Source organism: Herpailurus yagouaroundi, unplaced genomic scaffold, assembly GCF_014898765.1.
Source record: "Herpailurus yagouaroundi ecotype Mexico unplaced genomic scaffold, PumYag 194, whole genome shotgun sequence".
In the NCBI taxonomy this organism is placed as follows: domain Eukaryota; kingdom Metazoa; phylum Chordata; class Mammalia; order Carnivora; family Felidae; genus Herpailurus; species Herpailurus yagouaroundi.
Genome location: NW_024412425.1, coordinates 3,704,006 through 3,721,214, shown reverse-complemented (window position 1 = coordinate 3,721,214; position 17,209 = coordinate 3,704,006). Strand labels below are relative to the sequence as shown.

Sequence of the window (17,209 nt, the reverse complement as noted above, 5' to 3'; positions counted from 1 at the left end):
GAAAATCGTCTTTCAAGTTGTGATATACTGTAGATACATAATGAAATATTTATAGATTAAATGATGTTGCCAGGATTTACTTCAAAACTAACATGAGGGTGGAGGAGTGGGTGGAGATACAGACACAACAAGATGGGCCATGAGCTAATAATTACTGAAGCTGGTGATGGGGGCACTGGAGGTACACTATAAGATTTTGTGTAAACAGAGAGTTTTAAAAATGTATATACATTTTGATCTAGCACTTCCACTTTCAGGAATGTATCTTAAAGAGATATCACACATATAGAAAATAATTTATGTGCAAGGATATTTATTATACAATTGTTTGAAAGCAAAAGTAATGGAAAAAACTAAGTTGACAGGATAAATTATGAAACACATATACTATGCAGCTGTTAAGGAAGAATAAGGCAGCTATATATGTATCAATATGATCCAATTTCAAGGTGTATGGATAAGCAAAAACAACAAGTATAGAAGTTTGCTACCATTTATGTAAAAATCTTTTTTATAAGGAGTGTTATGTGTATGTCTACACTTAGGCAAACATAAAAATCAGGCAGTACACACAAGAACTTGACAGCAGTGATAGGTACATAGAGTAACAGCAGAGATGGAGTAGAGATTATATACCGAATTGTAACTTTAAGATATTTATCCTATGAGTGTGCTGTTACTATTCAAAGCGACACTTTTTAATGTCATAGCTTTGAATTCCTCCAAATGTACACTGTAATCATTAAACCACTTAAAGTAAAATGACATACAGAACACTACTTCCTAATCCTGTGTAGGCAGTGACACACGCAGAAAATACAGGTGCTTTAGTCAACAGTCTGGATGTCTGAGAAGATGGATGTCATCGGGACACAACAGGCCCTGTGCCCCAGCCACTGCCTGGACTGAAGGGATGTTTCCTTAAGATTCCCCAGATTCATTCACAGGCTCTGATCCGTGTATCACTAGGGTTGGATCAGGGCTCTCTCCCCTACCATTGTCATCTCCTGGAGTTATATCAAAATTCTGAAAACATAATTAATCCACAGGTGAAATTCTAGACATTCTATTTAAAATTAGCTTCTAACTTTAGCCCCATGTCAGGCTCTGTGCTGACAGCTCAGATCCTGAAGCCTGCTTCAGATTCTCCCTCTCTCTCTGTCCCTTCTCCACTCACACTCTTTCTCAAAAATAAACATTAAAAAAAAAAATTTTTTTTAATTAGCTTCTAACTTTGAAGAGATTGGATTCAATTAGCAGCAATTTTATTTATATTTATTTTCACAAATGATGATCATCTACAATTTGTTTCTTGGGAGCTTGGGAGCTATCCTTTTTTTTTTTTTTTTTTTTTTTCATAGTTTTATTTAGCCTTGGAAATGAACCGGCAAGCTTCTCTCAGGGATTATCTATCTGTTCCTTGAAGTTTTAGCAGGCTAAACTGTTTTTAAAGGGAAGAGCTTTGATGTCTTTTTATGTCCTTCTACAATCATTCAGGTATTCCATGTCTTCTTAAACCAGTTTTGATACTTTTGTAAAAATCCATTCTCTTTAAATTTCCAAATACATTAAAGCCAGGCATAGTAGCTATTTAAAAGAAATACCCACCCCTTCCTCATTCATAAGGCTAAATGTTTTTCTTCTAGTTCAGAGTTGTCAGTCTTCCATCTTATTATATTGTTAAATAAACAACCTTCAGATTCAGCCTACTGTTGTTTTTTTACTTTTTATTTTAATTATCATTCTTACTATTGATATGGGTTTATGTGGTAATTTCCCTCTAATTTTTAGAGTTGACCATTCATCCATTCAATAGGCTTAGTATGTGACAGGCAATGAGTAAGTGCTGGAGATCGACATTTGGAGAACAAAGCCCTTACCTTCAATCCTGGGGTGACAGGAACATAGCTTTGGCTGTACTTAACTGGTTTTGATGTATAGAATTTTTTGACTGCTCTTGAGTTATACTTGGAAGTGGCTTTAGATTTCTAAGTGGGTCGATTTCTTTTGGCTACTCTTCTGTTAATTTCTAATCTTGTGACTTCCTAGCTTTCAATATCACGAAGACCTTCTTATGCTAATTATACTTTACTACTGTTTTCCAGAATGAATTATTGTTAACAAGTGGTTATGAAGGCTTTTTGTTATTTGGCACATTCATAAGGCCCTTCTCTCACATGAACTCCTTAACAGTAATACTGTTATAAATTAACAACAATAACTAATATTTATTGAACTATATATAGGGTTTATAAAAAAATATCTGATAGTCCTCAGGAGAACTCTATCAGGTAAGTATAATGATTACTGCTTAAAAATAAGTAAGCTGAGAAACAGGAAGATTGCATAATTTGTTCAATGCTATACAGTCGGTAACTGGTGGAACTTAGATAATACTAAATAATATGTATATCATGGTAAAAGGCACATTCAGAAAATACCTTAATAGGGTCATTTTCTCTTAGGAATTCTCAGAAGTTTAACACATTTTGTGTGGTAACAGAAAGGTTTTCTATAGTCACATTAATATTTTTTTCAGCATAAGTTTTCTGATGCTTAGTAAGCAGTGAGTGTGAGGCAAAAAGAATTCCTGCATTTATTGAATTTTTTTCTGGTAGGAATAATCCCATGTTCCATAATGGAAATGACAAGTGAGGGTTTTCTGACATTAATCACATTACATTACACATTACCTAATATTGAGTCAGGTGTGAAATCCATGTAAAGGCTTTCCTATACTCTTAACATTCAAGGCTTTCTAACCAGTATGGATCCTGTAGTGTTCGATGAGCTGCGAGCCAAGAATAAAGGCCTGCCCACATTCTCTACATTCATAAGGTTTGATACCAGGATGAATTCTCTGATGTTCAGTAAGTTGTGAACTACGAATAAAGGCCATTCCACATTCCCTACATTGATAGGGTTTCTCACAAGTATGAATTCGCTGATGATGAGTCAGTTGTGAAACACGGATAAAGGCTTTCCCACATTCCTTACATTCATACGGTTTGTCACCTGTATGAATTCTTTGATGTTGAATAAGGTATGAACTACGACTAAAGGCCTTCCCACAGTCCTTACATTCATAGGGTCTGTCACCAGTATGAACCCTCTGATGTCGTGTAAGCTGTGCATGTTGTCTAAAAGCCTTCCCACATTCCTTACATTCGTAGGGTTTCTCCCCAGAATGAATTCTTTGATGTCGAGTAACTTCTGAGCTATGAATAAAGCCCTTCCCGCATTCCTTACACTCATAGGGTTTCTCACCGGTATGAATCCTCTGGTGGACAGTAAGCTGTGAATGCTGTCTGAAGGCTTTCCCACATTCTTTACACTGATAGGGTCTTGCACCCGTATGAATTCTCCGATGAACAGTAAGTTGTGAGCCACGAATAAAAGCCTTCCCACAGTCTTTACATACATAGGGTTTCTCACCCGTGTGAGTTCTTTGATGCAGAATAAGTTGTGAATGCTGTCTAAAGGTCTTTCCACATTCTTTACATTCATAGGGTTTGACACCAGTATGAAGTCTTTGATGTAGAATAAGTTCTGAAGTACGACCAAAGGCCTTCCCACATTCCTTACAATCATAAGGTTTCTCACCTGTGTGAATTCTCTGATGTTGAACAAGGTGTGAGGCACGACTAAAGGCCTTCCCACATTCCTTACAGTCAAATGGTTTTTCACCAGTATGAGTTTTCTGATGCTGAATAAGGTGTGAGCCACGGCTAAATGCTTTCCCACACTCATTACATTCGATCAGTTTCTCACCAATCTCATTGTTCTGATGTAAAGTGAGGGATGTATGATGCTCAAAAGTGGGCATGTTTTCATATGTGACTTTCACTTGCTTGAAACAGCATTCCTGAGTCACTCGTTGTCTTTCAAATTGGCCTTTGCATTCCCAGTCATCTCCAAAACTGGAGCCCTCAAAATCACAGCATTTAAGGCTTTCCATGATCTCCCAACTGAATGACTCTACTTCAAAAATATCTTTTTGTGGAAATTTCTCACACCTGGACTCCAGCTCTGAAAAAGAAAAAAAGAAAGAAAAGAGAAGAAAAGAAAAGAAAAGAGAAGAAAAGAAAAGAAAAGAAAATACAAGCAAGCTTCATTAAGAGAAACAAAAAATTTTACAGCTGACTAGAGAGACAAAATGAAAATCACCTTAAAAAGGGAATGGCTTATGTAAGTCTCAAATATTGCTGTGCAATTTCTAAAGAGCAAGAAAGCACAAATACGATGAGGTGCCAGAAGGGAGCAAAAGAAATTAAGCTGGGTGTTCTTAATTTTTATATAGGTCTCTCTTCCACATCTTGCACCTGCCTTCATAACGCTTTTATCAGTTGTAATTAGATTTTCATTTACTTATTCATCTGTTGATCTTTTTATTTTGTTCCTCCTAAATATCCCCAAAGGTAAAAATACAGCCTTTCTCACTAGCTTTTGTAACCAAACCCTAGTATATAGTACACTTTTAATAACGGGTTGTTTGATGAACAAATACTGCATTCTAGAGACGGATAAGTAGAACACAATAGAAAGCCAGAAAGAGACTGGAGTTTATCTGGAAATTGAATTTATTATAAAGGTGGTATTTCAAAGGGGAAAAGGATAATTTTTGTAATAAATAAAGTTTGGACAACAGGATACTCATTTGGAAAAAGATAAAAATGTATCTATCACCAAAAACCATAAAATACCTAAGAATAAACCTAACCAAAGAGGTGAAAAATCTATACACTGAAAACTATAGAAAGCTTATGAAAGAAATTGAAGAAGACACACACAAAAAAAGGAAAAACATTCCATGCTCACGGGTGGGAAGAACAAATATTGTTAAAATGCCAATACAAAGCAAACTACATATCCAATGCAATTCCTGTAAAAATAACACCAGCATTCTTCACAGAGCTAGAACAGAAATCCTAAAATTTGCATGGAATCAGAAAATACCCTGAATAGCCAAAGCGATCCTGAAAAAGAAAACCAAATCCGGAGGCATCACAATCCTGGACTTCAAGCTGTATTACAAAGCTTGACAAGTACCATCAAGTACCATCAAGACAGTATGGTACTGGCACAAGAACAGACACATAGACCAATGAAGTACATAGATCTCTACAGAACAGAGAACCCAGAAATGGACCCACAAACATTTGGCCAACTAATCTTTGACAAAGCAGGGAAGAATATCCAATGGAAAAGAGACTCTCTCTTCAGCAAATGGCGTTGGGAAAACTGGAGAGCAACATGCAGAAGAATGAACAAGGGCCACTTTCTTACACCATACACAAAAATAAACCCAAAATGGAGGAAAGACCTAAACATAAGACAGGAAGCCATCAAAATCCTAGAGGAGAAAACAGGCAACAACCTGTTTGACCTCAGCCACAGCAACTTCTTATGTGACATGTCTACAGAGACAAGGGAAATGAAAGCAAAAATGAACTGTTGGGGCCTCATCAAGACAAAAAGCTTCTGCACAGTGAAGGAAACAATCAGCAAAACTAAAAGGCAAACAATGGAATGGGAGAAGATATTTGCAAATGACATATCAAATAAAGGGTTATTATCCAAAATCTATAAAGAACTTATCAAACTCAACACCCAAAAAACAAATAATCCAGTAAAGAAATAGGCAAAGACATGAATAGACACTTTTCCAAAGAAGACATCCAGAGGGCTAATAGACACATTAAAAGATGCTCAACATCACTCATCATCAGGGAAATACAAATCAAAACCACAATTAGATATCACCTCACACCTGTCAGAATGGCCAAAATTAACAACTCAGGCAACAACAGATGTTGGTGAGGACACAGAGAAAAAGGAACACTTTTGCACTGCTGGTGGGGATGCAAACTGGTGCAGCCACTTTGGAAAACAGTATGGAGGTTCCTCAAAAAATTAAAAATAGAACTACCCTATGACCCAGCAATTACACTACTAGGTGCTTATCCAAAGGATACAGGAGTGCTGTTCCAAAGGGGCACATGTACCATCGACAATAGCCAAAGTATGAAAAGAACCCAAATGTCCACTGACTGATGAATGGATAAACAAGATGTGGTGTGTATACACAATGGAATATTACTTGGCAATCAAAAAAAAAATCTTGCCATTTGCAACAATGTGGATGGAGCTAGAGTGTATTTAAAAAAAAATTTTTTTTTAACATTTATTTATTATTGAGAAACAGAGAGAGACAGAGCATGAGTATGGGAGGGGCAGAGAGAAGGGGAGACAGAATCTGAAGCAGGCTCCAAGCTCTGAGCTGTCAGCACAGAGCCTGACGCGGAGCTTGAACTTGCGAACTGCAAGATCATGACCTGAGCTGAAGTCAGATACTTAACTGACTGAGCCACCCAGGTGCCCTAGAGTATATTATGTTAAGCAAAATAAGTCAGTTAGAGAAAGACAAATATCATATGATTTCACTCATATGTGTAATTTAAGATATAAAACAGATGAACATAAAGGAAGGGAAGCAAAAATAATATAAAAACAGGAGAGAGACAAACCATAAGAGACAAATGCAGAGAACAAACTGAGGGTTGCTAGAGGGGTTTTGCGTGGGGGGATGGGCTAAATGAGCTAAGGAGGACGTTTGTTAGGATGAGAACTGGGTGTTATACGTAAGTGATGAATCACTAAATTCTATTCCTTTAAAAAAAAATTTTTTTTTTAACGTTTATTTATTTTTGAGACAGAGGGAGAGCATGAACAGGGGAGGGTCAGAGAGAGGGAGACACAGAATCCGAAACAGGCTCCAGGCTCTGAGCTGTCAGCACAGAGCCCGACGCGGGGCTCGAACTCATGGACTGCGAGATCGACCTGAGCCGAAGTCGGCCGCTTAACCAACTGAGCCACCCAGGCGCCCCACTAAATTCTATTCCTGAAATCATTATTACACTATATGTTAACTTGGATGTAAATTTAAAAAAATAAAAATAAATAAATTAGATACAAATTTGTCATTAAAAAAAAATGTATCCATATGTTATGCCACCATATACCAGAACAAACTCCAAGTAGAGTTTTAATGTTAAAAGAAAATGGAAACCATACTAATACTAGGAGGAAACAAAGTAGATACTTTATAACCTAGGTATGGGGAAACCTAACAATGAAACAATGACTCAAATTCCAAAAGGAACCAAAGCAAAGACTAGTAAATTCCATATATAAAGGTGAAAAACAAAAGAAAACAAAACTTGCACATGAACAAAAAACACCAAAAGTAAAATCAAAAGACAAGTGACAGGAAAATACTTAAGACTTAAAAAAAATTTTTTTTAATGTTTATTTATTTTTGAGAGATAGAGTGAAGTAGAGGAGGGGCAGAGGGAGAGGGAGACACAGAATCTGAAGCAGGCTCTAGGCTCTGAGCTGTCAGCACAGAGCCCAACATGGGGCTCGAACCCATGAACCATGAGATCATGACCTGAGCCAAAGTTGGACACTCAACCAACTGAGCTATCCAGGTACCCCCTTAAACTTATATAGCAGGTAATGGGATAATCTTTATGATTTATGAAAAGTTCTTTAAAAATTGAGAAAATATTCTCAAAAAAGTTAATCATACAATTATCATCTGATCCAACAATCCCACTCTTAGGTATATACCCAAAAGAAGTGAAAACAGGCACTTAAATACTTGTATATCCATGGTCACAGGAACATTGTTCACAATAGCCAAAAGGTGGAAAGAACCCAAGCATCCATCAACAGACAAATGGATAAACAGAATGTGGTATATACACACAATGGAAAACACTCAGCTTTTCTATAAATTCTGGTAAGTGCTACAACATGGATGAACCTTGAAAACATTATGCTACATGAAATACAGGAGATACCTAGAATAGTCACATTTATAAAGACAGGAAGTAGAACAGAGGTAACTAGGGGCTGGGAGAAAGGGAAAATAGACAGTCATTGTTTCATGGATAGAGTTTTTATTTGGGATAATGAGTAAGTTCTGGGGTAGTGGTGATGGGTGCCCAACACTGGGAATGTAATGAATGCTACTGGATTGTATACTTAAAAATGGCTAGGGAAGCCTGGGTGGCTCAGTTGGTTAAGCATCTGACTCTTTGATTTCGTCTCAGGTCATGATCTCATGGTTTGTGGGTTCAAGCCTCATATTGGGCTCTGTGCTGTCAGCATGGAGCCTGCTTGGGATTCTCTCTCTCCCCCCTCTCTCTGCCCCTCCCCTGCTTGCGCATGTGCATGCTCTCTCTGTCTCTCTCTCAAAATAAATAAATAGGGGTGCCTGGGTGCCTCAGCTGGTTAAACATCTGACTTCGGCTCAGGTCATGATCTCACGGTTCATGGGTTTGAGCCCCGAATCAGGCTCTGTGCTGACAGCTCAGAGCCTCGAGCCTGCTGTGGATTCTCGGTCTCCCTCTCTCTCTGCTCCCACCAGCTTCTCCCTCTCCCTCTCTCTCAAAAATAAAAAATAAAACATTAAAAAAATAATAATAAATTTATGAAATATAAGAACAACAATAGTATGAAACTAGAATTCCAGATCATTAAAACAAAATCAGAATGGGGTGAGGGTGAGGATGAATCTAGGCAAGGGCCAACAAACTTTTTCTGGAAAGGACCAGATAGTAAATGTTTTAGGCTTTGTGGACCACATAAGGTGTCTGTAGCATATGCAGGCATGCATGTGGGTGTGTGTCCGTTTGTCTGTCTATCTTTAAGCCCTATCTATCTATCTATCTATCTATCTATCTATCTATCTATCTATCTATCTATCTACCTTTAAGCCCTTTCAAAATGTAGAAACTATTCTTAGTTTGTAGGTGGTACAAGAAGTGGCCACGGGCTGGATCTGACCCACTGATTGTAGTTTGCCAAACCCTGGTAAGGCACAGGGAAGTAAAATATGGTAAAAGTCTTACTTTGCTCAGAAAAAGACATTCAAAGATGCTATTTCATACCATTCTCCAATAAAAGAAACCAGGGCTTCTTTGAGGAATGGCTGGGGCAGGAAAAATACAAGATAAACCTGAAACATGCTGTGGTAAAATAAGGAAGTCCTCAAAACAGAATGAGGACATGTCAAGAGAACCCAGGAACAACCTGAAGGTGTTCCCAATGGCCAAAGCTTGAATAATTTGAACAACAAAATAAATAATGTATTTATTTTGTTCAATTGTACTGGGCTACAACCCATAGAATATAATAAATACCCATGAGCCCATATTAATAAAAGTAAATCACTGAATAAATAAATGAATGGGAGAGGGGGAAGGGACAGCTTTTTCTTACAGGAGAATTCCAATTAATAAATTTAGAAGGAATAAGGTACAAAGAAAATCAACACGAGGCAACACTATTGTAATAACTGCTACAGAGAAGATCCACCAATGGATGCTAAAATCAGTAGGCAAAATGTATATTCTCAAAGTATCTCCCCCCAAGATAATTACCAATTACAGATGGAAAAATAGTAACTTTATAGGGACAAACACGAGAGACACTACCTTAACCAAGTGATCAAGTTTAACACCACCAGTATTAAACCATGTTAACACCAAGTACTCTCCACAATAGTACTCATCAAAAGTATCAAGGTCATGAAAGACTGAAGAACTATCACAGATTAGAAGATGCTAAGGAGACACAATAACTAAATGTAACAGGGGATCTGGGACTGGATCCTAGGACAGAAAGAGAACATTAGGGGAAAATCTGACAAAATTCTAATAACATCTATATTGGTTAATACTACTGTACCAATGGTAATTTCCTAGTTTTGATAACTGTACTATGGTTATGTAAAATGTTAACATTAGTGGAAGCTGGGGGAAAGGCATATGGGAATTCTAACAATTTTGTTAGTTTTCTATAAGCCTAAAAATTATTCAAAATACAAAAGTTAAAAACTTTACTAAAAAGAAAAAAATTCTATTTCAGTCTTGAGGTAGGTAAAGAAACACAGTTTTAAGTACATTTTAAATTTATTATTTATTTATTTAGTGAGCGCTCATACATGCAAGTGGGGCAGGGGCAGAGAGAGAGGGAGAGAAAGAACCCCAAGCAGGCTCTACACACAGCAAGGGGCCCTAAGCAGGGCTCAATCTCACTACTGGGATGTCACGGCCTGAGACAATATCAAGAGTCAGATGCTTAACCTACTGAACCACCAAGGTACCCCAATTTTTAAAAGTCATATTAAAGACTATTCTTTCAAAGCAATAGGAAGTACAACTTTAAAATCATTTGAGGGTAGAAAGAGGGATAATCAAAGGTGAGCAGAATGGAAATAGCCAGAAATAGAAGTGAAGAACAGAACATATGAAATAAAATGACAGGAATAAGAATAGACACATTAGTCATTACAATAATGAGAATAGATTGAATCCCCTTATTAAAGTGAAAGAATCTTGGATTGATTCAAAGAAGAAACTCTAACAGAATCTTGAGTACATGGACACACTTCAAGTGGCTGTGACTTTTTAAAAAAAGGATACACAAAGATATGTCATAATTTTTAGACCAAAAAAAGAGGGCATTTGATGGAATATCAGAAAAAATATAATTCAAGTTTTACAAAAATGTAAAATACAATAACATTACATATAATACAAGAAACAGTTCTTAGAACTTCATAGCACCAGTACAGAGAAAGTTAAAAGGACATGCAGATTTGAGCACCTAAGTGGCTCAGTTGGTTAAGTGTCTGACTTCGGCTCAGGTCATTATCTCACAGTTTGTGGGTTCAAGCCCTGCATTAGGCTCTCTGCTGTCAGCACAGAGCCCTCTTTGAATCCTCTTCACCCTCCCTTTGTGCCCTTCCCCAGCATAAATAAACATTAAAAAAAAAAAAAAGGACATGCAGATTCTAAATCATATAATCAAAACGATGAGAGATAAACAGAGAGGCAAGTTTCCTTTCCAAGTAACACTAGTTTTAAATTTATGTAGGGGTGCCTGGGTGGCTAAGTTGGTGAAGTGTCTGACTTCGGCTCAGTTCACAACCTTGCAGCTCGTGAGTTCGAGTCCTGCGTCGGGCTCTGTGCTGACAGCTCAGAGCCTGGAGCCTGCTTCCAATTCTGTGTCTCCCTCTCTCACTACCCCTCCCCCACTCTCTTACTCTCTTTCAAAAATAAATAAACATTAAAAATTAAAAAAATAAATAAATATATGTAGAGAACATTTTCCAAAATTGGAACAACTTGACCTAGTGATGACATTGGAAGAGAAAAGTCAGTGGTAGGATTTCTTCTTTGGAAAATTCCTGCTAACACATTAATTCCATTCTCATTTAAAATATCCTACTGGCTGGTTCAGTCAGTATAGCATGGGAATCTTGATCTCAGGGTTGTGATTCCAGCCCTATGTTGAGGGTAGAGATTACTTAAAAATTAAATCTTTAAAATGAAACAAACAAATATATAAAATATCCTATGAGAAAGAAGGTAAAGACCTTTTTTTTTGTTTTGTTTTGAGGGAGAGTATGAACACAAGTGAGGAGGGGCAGAGAGACAGGGAGAGAAAAAATCTGTGCTGTCACAACAAAGCCTGATGTGGGGCTCGATCCCACAAACTGTGAGATCATGACCAGAGTTGAGATCAAGAGTCAGACACTTAACCCACTGAACCATCCAGTCTCCCCAAAGACATTTTCATATGGTCAAAAACAGAATTTATTGAACAGACCTACACAAAAGGAAATTTTTAGGTGTTCTTTAGATAGAGAAAAAAATAATCCCAATGAAAATAAATAAATAACTACAACAACAGAGGAGTTGGCGGGGGGGGGGGGGGGCAGGAACTGATAAGTATTCAAAGATACCAGTATTGCCCAGCAAGTGCCAGTTAATAATACTTGATAACTTTTATTTAATGGTCACTACTGCCTGGCATTGTTCTGGGCATTTCACATTATTAACTCCTATAACAACCATAATAATTACATGAAGGGGGCTCTATTTTTATCTCATTTGCAAAGGAGAAAACTGAAGCACAGAGATTTTAAGCAATTTACCCAAACTCACAGATTCAGTAATTGGCAGAGCTAAGATTTGAACTCAATCTGATTTCCAAGTCAGTCCCTTAGCCATTACATGACCTTATCTTTCAAACATTTAGAGAATAAATGAATTGCTGAATTGGGTAAAATGAGCTGTTTTAAGAAAATAAGTATTTAAAAAAAAATTTTAATGTTATTTTTGAAAGAAAGAGAATGAGAGTGGGGGAGGGGCAGAGAGAGAAGGAGACACAGAATCCGAAGCAGGTTCCAGGCTCTGAGCTGTCAGCACAGAGCCCAACCCTGAGCTCGAAACCACAAACTGGGAGATCATGACCTGAGCTGAAGTTGGACGCTTAGCCGACTGAGCCACCCAGGCGCCCCGAAAGTATTTTTTAAGGGATGAAGATGCTTGCAGGAAAAAGAATCCAAAGTACAGGTAAAAGTGGAGCAAAAGGGGAAAAAGGGAGCATGTTCTTTGTGAAGTGGGAGGAAAATATGCAAGAAGAAAGGATAATGGGGGTAAGGGCAAGGTTCCCTTGGGAGCTGAGGCTGACACAATCTCTGCTCTTTGTGTCTTCATGTCTCAGGCTGTTCTACAGTTTTCAGTACACCTTGGAGGGGAGCCTCTCAGTAATGACTTAAGTTACTGCTGTCAGTTGACTCACCTACTGGCTACTATCATTCCCAATGACCTCCCCCACTAGATCACCCCTCACTCACCTGGACACCATGGTCCTGTCATATCATTTGCAATCATCCAGGGTTCTCTCCCTTGCTCCAGTAAGGAAATGAGGTCAGGCTTAGAAATGGAAAGTCCTGTTAATAGGAAAAGAAATGGAGCATAATTGTCCTGTTCCAAAATTCAAACACAGTCCCTTGGTCACCAAGGAAAGAGACAATTATGAAGGAAGGAATGAAGGAACGTGTAAAGTTTGTCCAAAGGACAGAAGACAGAGGTGCTAATGGAACTACCCCTTTGCACATCCATAAACCACAAAGAATTCCCTTGGAAACAGAGAGCAGAAATTTGGCCAGAAACCTATAGGTCTCCCTAGAAATTCACTGTGAAGAAACCAGAAATTCCAGAAGGCTAGTCCTGAGTTATTTAGAGTAGATAGCTATGGTGGTCATTCTCCATTTGCCCTCTCCTCCCCACTCAATCCATTCCTTGCTCTGTGCCCCACACAGCTTACCTGGAGGGACTGTACTATCCTGGCTCTGTGGTTTCTCATTGGGTTTGGCATATGGAAGCATCAGCAGAAGGCCAGTGGGTAGGATGAGAGAGCTCAGGGTATTTATCCTTCTCCCTCTCTCCTCTGACCCAGGAGTTTTGGAGGCAGCTACAGTTGCTGCCAGCCAGGCCCTTCTCCATGACTCTAGCTCTCACCATTGTCCAGGGGCAGTTTCCTCCCTTTACCTTTTCCTGCCAGAGGTGATAACAACCTACCACTGTTACAGTCCCTGGAAGCTTCGTTTCCTGTCTGGCCCTAGATTATATAACATCCTTACCTAGTGACACCAAGTTACTGAAGTTCTCCAGAGTCACATCCCTGTACAAGTTTCTCTGGGCAGGTTCCAGGCACTTCCATTCTTCCTGAGAAAACTCTATGGCCACATCCCTGAATGTTACCAACCCCTGAAATAATAAACCCATGCATTACTAGTAAATAAGAGGGCTTTTATTTTTTACATTTATTACAAAATTTTTCAAAAAATATACCAAAGTATAGAGAGTGGTATGACCCCCACGAATCCATTGCTCTGCTTCAACAATTAGTAAGACTTTGCAAGACTTTTCAAATCTTGTTTTATTTACTTTTTTTTTAACCCCTCGTGTATTTTGAGGCAGATCTTACATACCAAATATCAAAAACATCATAGTATTTTATCCATAAATACTTTAGTACCTAGCAGATTAGCCCTTTTTTTAAAAAAAGCATAACAACCAGAATATCATTATTATACTTAATAAAATTAACAATAACTTCCTAATAACCAGATCAAGTTTCAAATTGCCCCAATCTTCTCAAAAGTAATTTTTTACAGTTGGTTTGTTCAAATCAAGATTCAAATTAAATCCACACATTGCATTTAGTGAGTAGGTTTCCTTAAGTCTCTTTAGAATCTATAAGAGCCCCTAGAAACCCTTCAAAAATTTTTATTGCTATTTATTTATTAATTAAAGAAACATTTGAATCAGTAGAATCTCCCACATTCTTGGCTGATTGCATCTTCATGGAACAGTTTAAAATGTTGCTTTACTTCCATACTTTCTGTGAAAAGGTAGTTAGATCTGGAGGCCTGATTCACATTGTTTTTTGGAGGGGCAGGAATATGTCAGAGGTGGTGCTGGGTACTTCCTATAGCTTCCATCAGGAGGCACATAATAACTGTACCATTTTTAATGAGGTTAAAATTGATGAGTAGGTTCAGGTATTGACAACCTGACTCATCCAGGAAAACGTCTGTAAGATAGAAAGAGAAGATATGGAGAAGGGCACTGTAGGAAGGAGGTGATCAAGCAAGCAAGCTATGGCGGAGTGCCTATGCCATGAAGGTAGTACAATAAGCACATTTATTTGGCTAGAGGCCTACATTCATTTCAATATTCCTGTAACTGGAACTAAAACCTCTTTCATACAGTAGGACTCTTCTATATTCTACAAGGGCCTGGGAATGAGCAAAATCTAGCTAAGTGGGATCTTACAAATAAACAAAATAGCATATACAAAATACACAGCAAACAAAAGCCTTGCCAATAATAAAGGCTTTTAAAAATGAATCCTTGGGGCTCCTGGGTGGCGCAGTCGGTTAAGCGTCCGACTTCAGCCAGGTCACGATCTCGCGGTCCGGTGAGTTCGAGCCCCGCGTCGGGCTCTGGGCTGATGGCTCAGAGCCTGGAGCCTGTTTCCCATTCTGTGTCTCCCTCTCTCTCTGCCCCTCGCCCGTTCATGCTCTGTCTCTCTCTGTCCCAAAAATAAATAAACGTTGAAAAAAAAAATTAAAAAAAAAAAAATGAATCCTTTACCCTTTCTCCATGGAGAGAGAAAAAAAAAAAAGCTAGGATCCAAAATGTCTTATAAATCTCTATCTTAAAATATAGGACTGGTGGGGCGCCTGGGTGGCTCAGTCGGTTAAGCATCCGACTTCGGCTCAGGTCATGATCTCGCGGTCCATGAGTTCGAGCCCTGCGTTGGGCTCTGTGCTGACCGCTCAGAGCCTGGAGCCTGTTTCAGATTCTGTGTGTGTCTCTCTCTCTGACCCTCCCCCGTTCATGCTCTGTCTCTCCCTGTCTCAAAAATAAATAAACGTTAACAAAAAAAAAAAAAAAAAAAAAAAAAAAAAAAAATATATATATATATATATATATATATATATATATATATAGGACTGGGATGCAGATTACTTAAAAAAAAAAAAAAAAAGTAAAAGAAAGTAAAAATCCAAACCACAAAATTGGGAGAAAATATTTACAAATCTTATAACTAATAAGGATCCAGTATATATAAAGAAGTCTTACAATTCAACAATAAAAAAAAATTAAATCTAAGCAAAGAATTTGATTTCTCCAAGAAGATATACAGATGGCCAATAAGCATATGAAAAGATGTTCAATACCACTAATCATTAGGGAAATGAAAATCAAAATAACAATAAGATGCCACTTCATGTCCTTTTGGATGGCTATTACCAAAAAAGACAAAATAACACATGTTGGTGAGGATGTGGAGAAATCAGAACACATTGCTGACAGGTATGTAAAATGCGGCAGCCACTTTGGAAAAGTTTTGGCAGTTTTGCAAAATGTTAAACATAGAATTATGTAGGTATAGAGAAATGAAAACGTTATGTCCACCACAAAACCCTGGTATACACCAATGTTCACAGCAGCGTTATTCATGATAGCCAAAAAGCAGAAATAACCCAAATGTCCATAAACTGATGAACTAAAGAAAAAAGTAAACTAAATAAACTAAAGAATAAAATTTGGTATAAAGATGAATGAAGTACTGATAAATGTTACAACATGGATGAAGCTTGAAAACATACTACATGAAAAAAGCCAGACACAAAAGAGCAAATACTGTAAGATTCTACTCATAGGAAATCTCCCGAATAGGCAAATCCATAGAGATAGAAAAGTAAATTAGCAGTTGCCAGTGGATGAGGAGGAGTGGTTGAGAGGGACTAATGCAAATGGGATTTCTTTTGGGGGTAATAAAAATGTTCTAAAATGGATTGTGCTGATGGTTGTAGAACTCTATAAATACACTAAACAGCACAGAACCTTACACTTATATGGGTGAATTTCCTTGTACAAAATTATATATACAATAAATAAAACTGTTAGGGGCAGAAAAAGAGGGAGAGAGAGAGAATCCTAAGCAGACTCTGTGCTGACAGTAGGGCTCAATCCAATGAACTGTGAGATCATGACCTGAGCTGATACCAAGAGTCGGATGTTTAACTGCCTGAGCCACCCAGGCACCCCTCAGAGAACTCTGTTAATGCTGGCTATATTTATCGATAATTACCAGGTTAGAAATTAAAAGTGAGAAATTTAAAAATATTAATTTATTAATTTAAGTAACCAATAATAAACCTGTTACATGTTAACATAACATACAATTTATGAAAAAAAATTATTGTCAAAAAAACTTAATAGCTTTGTTTTACATTTTTGCAATCTCTTTAATGACTGGCTGAATAAAAGACACTTGGATTTTCACATCTACTTCTGCATTCAGTTGTTGGGATAACATATATCATATAGCTTCTAAGAAACTCCATTGTACAGTAATTGGAGAGTATGAGTCAGAAAGGCAAATAACATGTTGATATTATCTCTTGAGAGGGTGTCAGAGTCTTCCTGCTTGGAGAACTGCTAATCTAGTGCTACACAATTTAACATGAATGATTTGAAAGCACATTGTGTTGAATGAAAAAAATCTGGTCAAAAATATAGAGTAAGATAACGTCACAAAAATTTGAAAACAGAACACTCAACAGTATATTGCTTAGTATGCATTCATATATGGTAAAACTATTATAAAAATCAAAGGACTGGGGGCGCCTGGGTGGCTCGGTCGGTTAAGCATCCGACTTCGGCTCAGGTCATGATCTCACGGTCGTGAGTTCGAGCCCCGCGTCGGGCTCTGTGCTGACAGCTCAGAGCCTGGAGCCTGCTTCCGATTCTGTGTCTCCCTCTCTCTC

The 17,209-nt window shown here is 37.8% G+C and overlaps 1 protein-coding gene across 1 annotated transcript in view; it reads right to left on the bottom strand.

Annotated features, from left to right (window-relative positions):
* Positions 1-296: 296 nt before the first annotated feature.
* Positions 297-17,209, bottom strand: part of ZNF565 (zinc finger protein 565) — a 33,239-nt gene continuing 16,326 nt past the window's right edge. The window contains exons 6-8 of the mRNA XM_040445738.1: positions 13,505-13,631; positions 12,716-12,811; positions 297-4,029 (exon numbers count right to left, since the gene is read on the bottom strand). Coding sequence (XP_040301672.1) covers positions 2,759-4,029; positions 12,716-12,811; positions 13,505-13,631 — 1,494 coding nt within the window. The 3' untranslated portion in view covers positions 297-2,758. The remainder of the gene's footprint in view (positions 4,030-12,715; positions 12,812-13,504; positions 13,632-17,209) is intronic.